We start from the raw sequence: 11,931 nt of genomic DNA, 5'->3' as shown, positions 1-11,931 counted from the left end.
GGTGGCTGCACTGGTTTACCTTCCCTCTCCCAGTGTGAGACTGTTCCGGATCCTCATGGGCATGGGTTGTTTGTGCTCTGGCTGGAGAGGGATGGAATCACATGATTTTTTTCTTTTCCTTTTTTGGGGGCACTATTTCAGTGGCTTGAACTCAGGGTCTGGGTGCTGTCCCTGAGCTTTTTTTGTTTTTGTTTTCTCAAGGCCAGCACTGTACCACAACTCCACTTCTGATCTTTTGGTGGTTATTTAGAGATGTGATGGCTTTTACTGTTAGGGCTCTCTTTGGACAGCCGTCCTCAGACCTCAGCCTCCTGAGTAGCTAGGATTACAAGTGTGAGCCAGTGGTACCTGGCTATAATACCTCTTAACTACCACTCTCTTTACTCTTAACAAATGGTCTTGAAATTGGTGTTTTTAAACGTCTACTTTATTAATTTTTAATATTTATTGCATCTTTCTGTCTGCTAGTTTTGGCATTGGTGAGATGTTATTTGTCTAGAGGTTTGAGGGGGTGCATCATTGGGATATTAATTTGAGATAACAATTTTTTGATACAGGCACTTACAGTGTTGCCTTTGCTGAATCCCAGAGGTTTCTGATAGACTCAATTTGTTGGTTCAGTCTCCTTGTGTTTGAAGATTTTCTGTAGTTTTCTGTTAAGCTCTAGTTTAATGCCATTGTGATCAGATATAAGGGGTTATTTTAGCTTACTGATACTTGCTAAGCCTTTGCTTTGTATTTGTAAAAGTTCCGTGGGGTGCTGTGGAGAACGTGTATTATGTTGGATGAAAGTCTCTGTAAATGTTTTGTCAGGTCTATTTGTTCTATGGTGTCATCTTGATTCTTTTTTTTTTTTTTTTTTTCTGGTCTGGAGGACCAGAAAAGTGGGTTATTAAAGTCTCCTGTTATCATTGATATGGGGGTCTGTGTACATTTTTATAACAAAGTTGGGTGCACTGACCAAATGAAGCATAGATGTAACAATTGTTATGTCATCTTGATGGAAAGTTTGCTTTATTAATATGGAGTTACCTTTGTTTCTGTGACTGATCTGTGTCTTGAAATTGACTTTATCTGATATGAGTATGTCTGCTTTTGAGTTCCATTTTCTTAGGTGGCCTTTTTTCCAACTTTTTACCCTAAGTCAATAGTTGTTTTTGCTGTTTAGGTGTGTTTCTGGTAGACAACAGATGGTTGGGACTTACCATTTTGTGTCTTTTTGATTGGGGATTGGGGAATTGAGTCCATTGTAGTCAACTTTCAAAAATTGTGTTAGATTTTCCTCGTTCTTTCTGTGCTTATGTACTTACCTGGTAGGATTTGTTTTCTCTACTGTTTTCGGGTTTATATTGATCTTTTCCATGGATAGGATTTCTTTGAAGTACTGGTTCAGTAGTAGTAACTTGTTTTAGTGTTTGTGTATGGTGGAATGTCTTTTATTTGACCTTCATCATGGATGATAGCTTTGCTGGCATTAACTTTCAGTGCTTGAAATACATCGCCCTGAGCCTTTGTTTTGCTTTTAAGGTTTTTGTTTGCTTTTTAAGGTTTTTGTTTTTAAGGTTTTCCCATTGTAAGTGACCTGCCTGTCTCTTCTTGTAGCTTTTAGTAATCTTTTCTTGTTCTCTGTACTTTTGTCTTAACTATAATATGGGGTTTGGAGGTTCTGTTCAGATCTTGTCTGTCAGGTGTTTCCATCTTTCCTTTCCCTTACTTTTTTGTAATTGAAGACTATTTTGTAGAACACTTTTAAGTTCACAACAAATCAAGCAGAGGACTCTCATATGCTTTGTCTCTGTAGATGCATAGCACTCTGCATATTGGCTTTGGGTTTTTTGTGGATTCATTAGAATTTTCTACATGGACCATCATACTGTCAGCATATTTTCTGTGTTTTAAGTTTTTAATTTACTTTTCCTACTTTATTAAACCGAATATGACTAGTGGAACACATTCAGTCCAACTGGTTTCTTGATTCTGAGGAAGTTGCCTGACCATCTTTAATCCTGAGTGTGTTTTGAATGTTACCAGATGTCCAAGTGCATCTGTCACAAACATAGAGCCTGTTGGCTGTGCACATATTTTTATATTAAGTATAGTTTTGCAGGGAGTGGCTTCCCTCCCCACTTCAGTTCTTCAGCTTGAACTCGGTGACTTGTTCTCAGCCTACTTGCTTATGACTGTTGCTCTACCACCTGAGCCTCATCTCCAGGTTGACTGTTTTGCTAGTAACAAGAGTCTTGCAGACTCTACCAGCTGGCTTCAACCTGTAATCCTTCCATCTTAGCCTCCTGAGTTGCTAGGATTGTAGGCATGAGTGTACTTGTCTTGTAGCCAGCTTGCAGTAGGTTTTAAAATCAGCTTTGACTTCAAAGCTCTTTGAGAGCCAACTTTATTTTTGTTTTTTCAAGATTGTTTTGGCTAGAGTCCCTTAAGATTCACATAAATTTTAGGTTGCATTTTTCTTTCTGCAGAAAACAAAAATCATTGTTAGGATATTGACAGAAATTATGTTGAACTAACATCTCAAGTCCTGCAATCTGTGGGCAAGGAGGTATTTTGTTATTGTTTCTTTAATTTCTGTCAACAGCATTGTGTATTTTTTCAGTTCAAACTAATGTGTATGTACTCTGACTTTTATAATTTTCTTTTCATTTTATTTTTAAAAATTCATTCACAAAATATAAATTTTCTTCCCTCTGAGGAACTTTAGCATTTCTTTTAATTTGGAGAATTAGGGTCATGTAAAAGTTGAGGAAACTAAATGAAGTATATCAAGGAGGAAGTACTCAACTTTGTCTATAGGTCACAGAAATTTGAGGAATGTGAAGTCTGTTTTTTTTTTTTTTTTTGTATTAATAAGTTGTTTTTTTTTATTGTGAAAATACCAGAGGGGTTACAATTACATGAACAAGATAATGAGTACATTTCTTTTTTTTTTTTTTGCCGGTCATGGGGCCTGAACTCTGGGTCTGGGTGCTGTCCCTCAGCTCTTCAGCTCTCAAGGCCAGCGCTCTACCACTGGAGCCACAGCGCCACTTCTGGCTTTTTCTGTTTATGTGGTGCTGAGGAATCGAACCCAGGGCCTCATGCTTGCAAGGCAAGCACTCTACCACTGAGCCACCTTCCCAGCCCCATGAGTACATTCCTTATCAAGCATTTTTGCCTCCTCCTTTGTTTCCCTTTCCCATCCCTGCCCTCCCATTCCGCCCCCCCCCCCAGTCTGTTTTGATGAAAATAAATGATTATTCAAAGGAAATCCTTCATTTACTAGACATACATTCTCTTGGATTTTCCAGATTTCAATAAGGTTGAATGAGCGATAACTATAGGATCAGATTTATTGTAATGTTATAGGTGTGTGTGTGTGTGTGTGTGTGTGTATGTGTGTACACACATGTGTATATAAAATGCCTTTGCTTTCTAAAATAATAAAGCAAAATGTGGACTGAAACAACATGTAGCCATTAAAAATGAAAATGGAAGACCAGGCACTAGTGGCACATGCCTGTAATCCTAGCTACTCGGGAGGCTGATATCTAATGATCCAGTCAAGAAAGTCTGTGAGACTTCTATCTCCAATTAAGCACCCCTAAAGCTGGAAGTGGAGCTGTGGCTTAAGTGGTAGAGCACTAGCCTTGAGCAAAAGGCTCAGGGACAGCCCCCAGTCCCTGAGTTCAAGTCTCAGGACCAGCACTTTAAAAAAAATTGAGATCTATAGAGACTTGGAATGTGCCAAATGACAAACAAAACAAAACAACAACAAAAAACCCATTACTAAAGAGTATGTTTTGAACAATTCAGTCTCTAGTCCAAAATGGCACAGTAGTAATCTTTGAGAGGCAGTAATTTGGATGTAGTTGTTTTTCTTCTCTTTTTAAATATTTCTTTGCTCTGTGTATGTGTGTGTGTGTGTGTGTGTGTGTGTGTGTGTGTGTGTATGAGAGAGAGAGAGAAAGAGGCCTATTTCTTTTTGAAATCAGAAATATGTATGATTTTTAAAAAGAGTATTCTTGGTGTACCATGAATCTTTATTTATATTGTGTTACCATTTTTGTTTTCAGCTTAGGCTTTTTTTCATGAAGACATTTTGCACAGCTCATAAAGTTAATCTATTTCGCGTAAGCAGTGCACCTGTGAGCCATCCCCTTCAGCCGGTTTCAGGACACTTTCGTTGCCCCAACAATATGGGTACCTTTTCACTCTCTTAATAATGTTTTCAGTGAATAGAAATTAGTGTAGTGCAAATTTATCAAGTTTATCTTAGCAGCAGTTGTGCACTGTTTAAAAATCTTGTCTTATTTCAAGATTTTGAAAGTATTTTGTGGCTTATTCTAATGGTTTATTGCTTGATGTCTAGGGGAGGTCAGGGTGAAGGATGTAAGACTATCCAGGTAAGGTTGGGTTCTAGAGGAGGCTCTTGGGCTAACATCAAGGATGAATATGGTCTAGATTGTTTGGAACTATGGAAAAAGGATAATGATCATTATTATGATAATGATAATAATAATTGGGCAGAGGGAAAGGGAGAGTGACAGAAAGGGTGGGATTTATTGGAATGCATTGTAAACTTGTAGAAATGTAGCAATGTAAGCTTCCAAAAGAAAGAAAATCCAATTGATAGTCTGAATTCTTTTACCACTAAGTTGTGGCCTTGGTGCTCACTAAAGTGCACTTACACATAGGATCTATGTATTTGGATGCTGCTCTTTTCCATCGACAGTTTGTACTTATGCTTGTATATCTCTGTTGGTCATTGGAGCTAAAGATTAGAACTTGATACTGTGTTGTAGATTCCTTAGTTTAGTTCCATATGAATTCTTAATAGCTCACTTGTTGTTATTGAGGAGGAGGAGGAGGAGAGAAGGAAACCTCCTGGGACTTTTATGTTGAAGTCATCAAAATTATGTTGAAGTCTCAAAAAATGTTTTGAGATAGTTTCTACACTTCAAAGAACTAAGAAGACTGCCAACAGACTAGACTGGGAGAAGATCTGTGCCAGTATACATCTGACACAGGCCTAATGTCCAATATGTAGAAGGAGCGCATGAATCCAGCCCCCAGTTAATACACAGTCAACACATAGGCAAAGGAGCTAAATAGAGGCTCCTCAGAAGAAGTAAGAATGACCAATAAACACGAGAAAATGCTCAACATCTCTGGCCAGAAGGAGAATGCAAATCAAAACAACGCTGAAATTCCATCTCACCCCAGTAAGATTGGCCAGCATCAAGAATTTGAGCAATAGCAAATGCTGGTGGGGGTGTGGGGAAGGTACCCTGTTGCACTGTTGGTGGGAATATAAGCTAGTACAGCGGCTCTGTGGGGCAGCTTGGATGTGCCTCACAAACTAAACAGAGAGCTACCAGATGATCCATCTGCCAGAACCTTACAAATCAGGATGCAGAAGAACGCTTGCACACCCATATTCACGGCAGCACTGTTCACTATGCAAAACTATGGAAAACAGCCCAAGAGTACGATGAGTGGATCAAGAAAATGTGGTACATATATGCAGTGGAATTTTATTCATTATATCATTTGCAGGGAAATGGATAGACCTAGAAAAAAATCATGTTATGTGAAGTAAGCCAGGCTCAGAGAAACAAATAATTCACGTTTTCTCTCATGGAAGTAGATCTAAAATACGACTATTCCTGATAATATACACAGGGCTCAGTGCATTTACACACAAACAGACTAAAGGAGGGTATACTTAGGGGAGGAACCTAAAGGCACAACACTTCTGAACAACCCAAGTACTGTTTTTCAGAACGAATACCAGGAAGTGGAGATACATTTGTGGGGGAGGGGGCACAGGAATGGAGGGAGGAAGGGTGAGCAAATGTAGTGTTTATATGTAAGAATGAATTATGTAATCTGGGGGTAGGTACAGCTGGTGACATTGACCGAGAAGCATTGTACTTAACAACTTGACTTACAGAATTGTAACCCTTTGTGCAACTACATAAAGTTTCAAAGCTTGGCTATTAGAGGTAATCATTAAATAGCTTAGATATATAGTCTGCATTTTTAGTATAATAGACTGGCTTCATAAATACTACTGGCAAAACATACTAGACACAGGCATTATATTCTGGTGGTAGTTGGTATAAGTAAACACTTTTGTGGTTATGGAAGAAATGAAAAGAATTAGGTTTTCTCGCCATAAAGACAGTGGATTCTCGGTCGTCTGTAGGGACATCTGATAGGGTTACTTTCACCTTGAGTGAAGGAGTGTTAGGGTAGCCTCGTTTAGGACCGATGGATGAGCATTCCTCCAGTGTGCTTGGAGACTTGGAGGGACCTTACTGCCCATCTTTCTTCTGTTCATGTTTCTACCCAGATGTTTTCAGCCTTCCTACCAGACACTGGAACACTCCAGAGGTCTTCTTAGCTGCCATCTGGGGATGGTGCTCTGAGTTACCAGTTACTGTTCTTACTTCGTTCATTCTTCTGAGGAAACTTGCTGGCTTTATTAATCCCCAAGTCTCTTCAAGATGGGAGTGAAAGGAAATTACACTCCTTTCTTCCCACTGAAGGTTGTTTATTCCTGCTCCCACTCTAGCCCTGATTTATGCTGGCTTCCTTTCTGTCTAGGGGTGGCTTTCATGTTCATTGAGGCTCAAGGCCGTAACATTTCATCGAAGCCAGACGATTTTGCCTCTGAAGTCAGTTATCTGAGCCAAAGTTTCTGAAGGCAGAAAAGAATCAGAAGACAGCCTGGAGCGGGTGGGAAGTGGGTTCTTCAAAGCTGGAGGAAATAGTACTGTTTTTGAATTGACTGCGCCCCGGTCGGAGCCATCTGTGTGACCAACGGAGCAGTAGGGTGCTCAGTACCGACACGTGTGCCATTACATACTCTGGGGCTTACACATGTCACCTGGGAAGTGCCACATGGCCTGAGTCCCAGCATTTTAGGACCTGAAGATATAAAGGAAAGTAAAACAAGGACAGTCTGAGATACAGTAATAAAAAGGCTCTGTGAACATTGATCATTTAGGTGGATCTGTAGCACCCTTTTTGAATAATGCTAGGGGACAAATACTGTAGTTTAAGTTTTGTGCCCCATCTTAGAATTTTAGATTTGGGAGGGAATCTTAGACCACTGCCAATAAATGAGCTGTTATTCCTCTCAGAGCACAATCGCCCTATCCTTCTTCTCATTAACTTTCCATTTTCCATTAAGTAGGAGCAGCAAAAGAGAAAATCCAATCATGTATAATCTCCAGTTAATGGGCATCTATTGAGCGTCTAGGTCACCAGAAAGAATACTTATACAATGCCTCTTCGTGTAATAAACACAAAAATCAAAAGATAACGCATTCCCAAGGCAAGCCAGATTGTTAGTAGCTTATAGAACCCTTCTCTTCAGGGAAAAGTTTGGGGCAGCTATGGTGCTTGCTAAGGGCCATTCCTGAAACTAGGCTAGCAAGAGAGGAAAAGTGGGGGCACATTTCCAAAGCCTTTGTCCCCTTTAATTGCCAGTCTTCTGAGTAGCAGGCATTCTAGTAAACGTTTTGTGCAATCATTGGAACTTTGTAAATCTCTGAGGGTTTTTTTCCTTTTTTTTGCCACAAGTAAAAGAATAGGTACAGTGACAGAGCTGCTGTGCCACTCCCACAGTTTAGCCTTGATAAGTAAAGACTGTGTGCTTGCTTTTGTCTGGCTACTACTGATTTATGAAAGATAAGCCTAACTCCCTTCATCCAAGTGCCACATATTTTCCACAAGCCAAAAAGTTCTTGGATTTGTGTTGATAAGCTCTAATTTGGGTTCTCAAGATTATGTCTTGTGTTTGCAAAACTCAGCATAATTCAAATAACCTGTTTTTCCCCCTTAGAACACATCAGTTATGGAAGATCAAAATGAAGATGAGTCCCCAAAGAAAGATACTCTCTGGCAGGTAGGAATGCGAAGATAGCAGTTGACAAACTGTAGATGAGTCCCTCCCAAGTTGGCGACCTTAGTGAAACCAAGAGCTGAGCCTTTTCTCTTCTTTTCTCTTTTGTGTAGTTTTGCTAGTTTCAGAATCCACCCTACTTTATCATCTTTTCCAGAGGGGAGTGGCACTGCACATAGTAAAGAATTTTGGAGTTTTCACAAAGATTCTCTAACGTGGCTATAGCTAAAAATGTTTGGTAGGTGGCATAGTTGGGCATCACTCCAAATGTATATAACATTGATGATTTTTTTTTTCTTTAGCTCCTGATTCCCACTTTCTCTTTCATATTTCCTACTCATTTTCTTTTCCCCTTTTGTCTCCTCTTCTCAACTCTGTTTTAGTTATCAATTTTCTTCCAATACCCCAGATTTTGGGGAGGGTTAGGAGGAAGAACATGCAGTTTCATGGTATATCTCCTTCCCCAAGGCAAAACAAATCTAAATCTGAAAAGAATAATATGAAAATTCTATGAGCTCACTTGATTTAAACCTAAAGCAGTAGATTAGTTAACAAGAATAATGTATAGCCAGCATATTTAATATGAAATAAAAAATGTGAGAAAGATTTTACTGGGCTGAGCAGGGAAATGGAAGTCAAATATGAAAAATGCTACATAATGACACTGGTTTTGTTTTTGGGTTTTTTTTTTTTTTGCATCTTTTATATCCATTATTTTACAATAGGACTTTCTTCATTTTCAAAATTGCCACAGTTCTAAACACTTACAGTTAGTTTGTTCATGGTGTACAAATACTTTTAAGGAAATTAGTTGGTTATGAACCTGGCTATTAATGGAATAATGACCCCTTTGCTTTTAAAAGGAAATAATGGGTTTGAAAGTGCTTTGTGAATTATAAACCATGCACAAATGCAAGCTAATAGCATCATTATATTTAACCTGTTATGAAGCAATTATTTTGTAAAATTATTATCATCATCAAAAATGTATAAATGAAGGAGAAAAGAAATGTGACTTATTCTCAAGATGAGATACATTTGGTATTTCTGTATATACCCTTTATAGGGGTGTGCTCCCTTACTGTGATCATAGTGCTGCACCTTTTTTCCTTAGTATTATTCCATGTGTGTGTTCTCTTATTATGGTTTTACTTTATGAACATAATTTTAGTGACTGCATTCTAGCTTTCTATGGAGGTGTGTTATAATTTAACCAGTTGCCTATAATTAGGCAGTTTAAATTTTTTCACTTACAACCTAGTGGTTATTTTATTCTTAAAGATAGCACAGACAGCTTTTTTATGCCTTGATATCAGTATTGTCATAACAAATAATTTTTGCTTCATGTCTATTTTGAACTCATTTTTGGAGTCTGTTAGGAATGTCTTTCTACAAGCAAAATTACAATTCTTTTGGTCATTGACGCCCCCTGGTGGGCACTGGTGCCCTGCGCTCTCATCCAGGTTCCTGGGGGGACAGGACCTGTGGGCAGTGGGTGATGAGATTGGAGAAGTGGAAAGGAAGTGTGTCCAGACCCCACCTCTAACGCAGATGCCAGGGTTTACTTCAGACAGGAAACTTAGAAGGTTGTGGGTTTGTTTTTTTAAAGAATGGTTGGAAGCTGATCTGGAGATTAACAGAGGATGTTAATTCTACTTTAAGATAGGTGACATACCAATAGCAAACGTTCTTGGTTCTTTCTGTGTAAGGGTCTGAAATACAAGGGCGTAATGAAGTGAACAGACATTTGTGATTCTGTCTGATATTACCTGGGGAGAGGCTATCAGGGGTGATGGGTAGATGACTCGATTGTCAAATGTTTGAGAGCAGGGATTATTTTGTTTATAAATAGGAAAGTTATTGGTCTTTTCAAATCAGTAGCAGTTGTGGCTTGAGTCTAGAGATTCAGATTATTTTTCAAGACAATGCCTAACTCTTCTCTGGGGCAGTATCAAGGATTAAACTCTTTCAATGAGCTATGTTCCTTGTCGTATCGTTTTGATTAAAAATGTACACACACACCTACATACAGAGATATGCCATCCAAGGACATATAGGTAGATTTGATGAAAAATTCATATGGTAGAAGAATGTATTTGTTACTCATAAAGTGCCTACTTGAAACAAGAAACCTTCTAGATGCAACATGGTTTACTTTGAATAATTTTCTGAGAAGATACGCAGAAAGTCTGAGAATTTGTTAGAAATACAGATTCTCAGGCTCTCTAGATAAGTATGATCAGAACCCTGACAGCCTGGACTGTGCGTGTTCAGATCTGTGCATCCACAAGAGAGTAGCTTCTTACCTAGACTCCTTTGCCTCTTGTGTCTGCCTGCAGTCAATATTAGGCTGAAAATATTCAATGGAAAATTTGAGAGAGTGGAGGAGGTAAAGATAATCCCATATTCACATAACTTTTATTTCAATATAGTTGTATTGTTGTTATATAGTTGTTTTATCATTGTTATTATTTCCCATAAGCTAATTGATAAGCTCAACTTTACTATAGATGTGTATGTATATATTTATGTTGGTATGTAAATGAAAAACATAGTATGTGTACTGTTTGATATGTACTATCAACTCTTGCAAGGGTCTTGAAAAGTTAACTCATATATAAAGAGGACTATTGTATATTGCATTTACTTCCAATTTTGAGGAAGTAAAACAAACTATTAATAGTCAATAACAGCATTTTGCCATCAGGAAGTTAATTCTTCTCCAAAATTAGTGTCTAATAGCACAAGTTTGGAATAAGCATGGGAGAATGGTTATTTAACTTTAACTGACATTTAGCTATAACTTCTGCGTTTAGTGTGGTGATGAGTGCATTTTTAATTCCTTACTGCATCAACTAATAAAGAAGTCTTTGACTTTCAAGTAAAATTGCTTTCTTAAGATTACTTAAGGGTATAAAGCATTTCTAAAGAAATACCAAGTAGATCTCTTTCTTTTGTCAAACTATCCATTTGTTATTTTCTAAAATAGATAAGCAATGGAACATCATCTGTGATCGTCTCCAGAAAGAGGCCATCAGAAGGAAACTACCAGAAAGAAAAGGACTTGTGTATTAAATATTTTGACCAGTGGTCTGAATCAGATCAAGTGGAGTTTGTGGAGCATCTTATTTCACGAATGTGTCACTATCAGCATGGACATATTAACTCTTACCTGAAACCCATGTTGCAGCGGGACTTCATTACAGCGTTACCAGGTAACTGTACGGACAGCAGCCTCGGGGTCTGGTGGGGTGAGTGCATGTTTCTGAAGGGAGTGAGTGAGGACTATGTGAACCATTGTTTGTGGGAGCCATCCACTGTGTTGGTAAATTAAATTTCAATTCTTTGTCATGTGCCATTGGTTATTACTCCCTTCTATTCATTTAGTTTTTTAATTGCTTTTTAAAAGAAATGATACTTTTACATTTTGATGGAACCTATATGCAGTCTTCACTTTGCCTTCATGTGTTATATATATAATAATATGTATATATTACGCGTTATATAGATGTTGTTTGTTTTTTGTGCTTATCCTGGGGCTTGAACTCAGGGCCTGGGTGCTGTCCCTGAACTCTTGCTCAAGGCTAGTGCTCGCCACTTGAGCCACAGCTCTACTTCCAGGTTTGTTTGTTTGTTTGTTTTTGTTGTTGTTGTTTTTAATGGTTTATTGGAAATAAGTCTCAAAGACTTTCTTGCTTGGGCTGGCTTCAAACCTTGATCCTCATATCTCCACATCCTGATTAGCTAGGGTTACAGGTGTGAGTCCCCAGCACTCTGCTGTATATGTAATTTTAAAAATAACAGAACTGTTTTTCTTTCAGTTTGTATTCCTGTTAAATGTCCCAGAGTTTAGGATGTTCATTTGTTTCTGAAGTGATTCTTGGGGAAAAGGAAAGGAACAAAGAAAATTAGTAACATGTCTTTATTGCCTCTTTTGCTGGCTTTAAACCATGATGCTCAGATCTCAGCCTCCTGAGTAGTTAGGATTACAGGTGTGAGCCACCAGTGCCCAATTTTATTACAGCATT

At 38.3% G+C, this 11,931-nt stretch overlaps 1 protein-coding gene across 4 annotated transcripts in view; it reads left to right on the top strand.

Moving 5' to 3' along the window:
- The window catches only part of Fbxw11 (F-box and WD repeat domain containing 11), a 98,829-nt gene that overhangs the window by 46,129 nt on the left and 40,769 nt on the right, over nt 1-11,931 (top strand). For 2 of the 4 annotated variants that reach the window (XM_042672333.1, XM_042672334.1), the window contains 2 exons: nt 7,844-7,906; nt 10,893-11,118. In XM_042672333.1, the coding sequence (XP_042528267.1) occupies nt 7,844-7,906; nt 10,893-11,118 (289 nt within the window). The remainder of the gene's footprint in view (nt 1-7,843; nt 7,907-10,892; nt 11,119-11,931) is intronic. The other 2 variants (XM_042672335.1, XM_042672332.1) reach the window with 1 other exon arrangement.

Source organism: Dipodomys spectabilis, unplaced genomic scaffold (assembly GCF_019054845.1).
Source record: "Dipodomys spectabilis isolate Male_0828 unplaced genomic scaffold, ASM1905484v1 ptg000699l, whole genome shotgun sequence".
In the NCBI taxonomy this organism is placed as follows: Eukaryota; Metazoa; Chordata; class Mammalia; order Rodentia; family Heteromyidae; genus Dipodomys; species Dipodomys spectabilis.
Note: the sequence above shows the minus strand (reverse complement) of the source record. Positions and strands in the feature narration are given on the sequence as shown.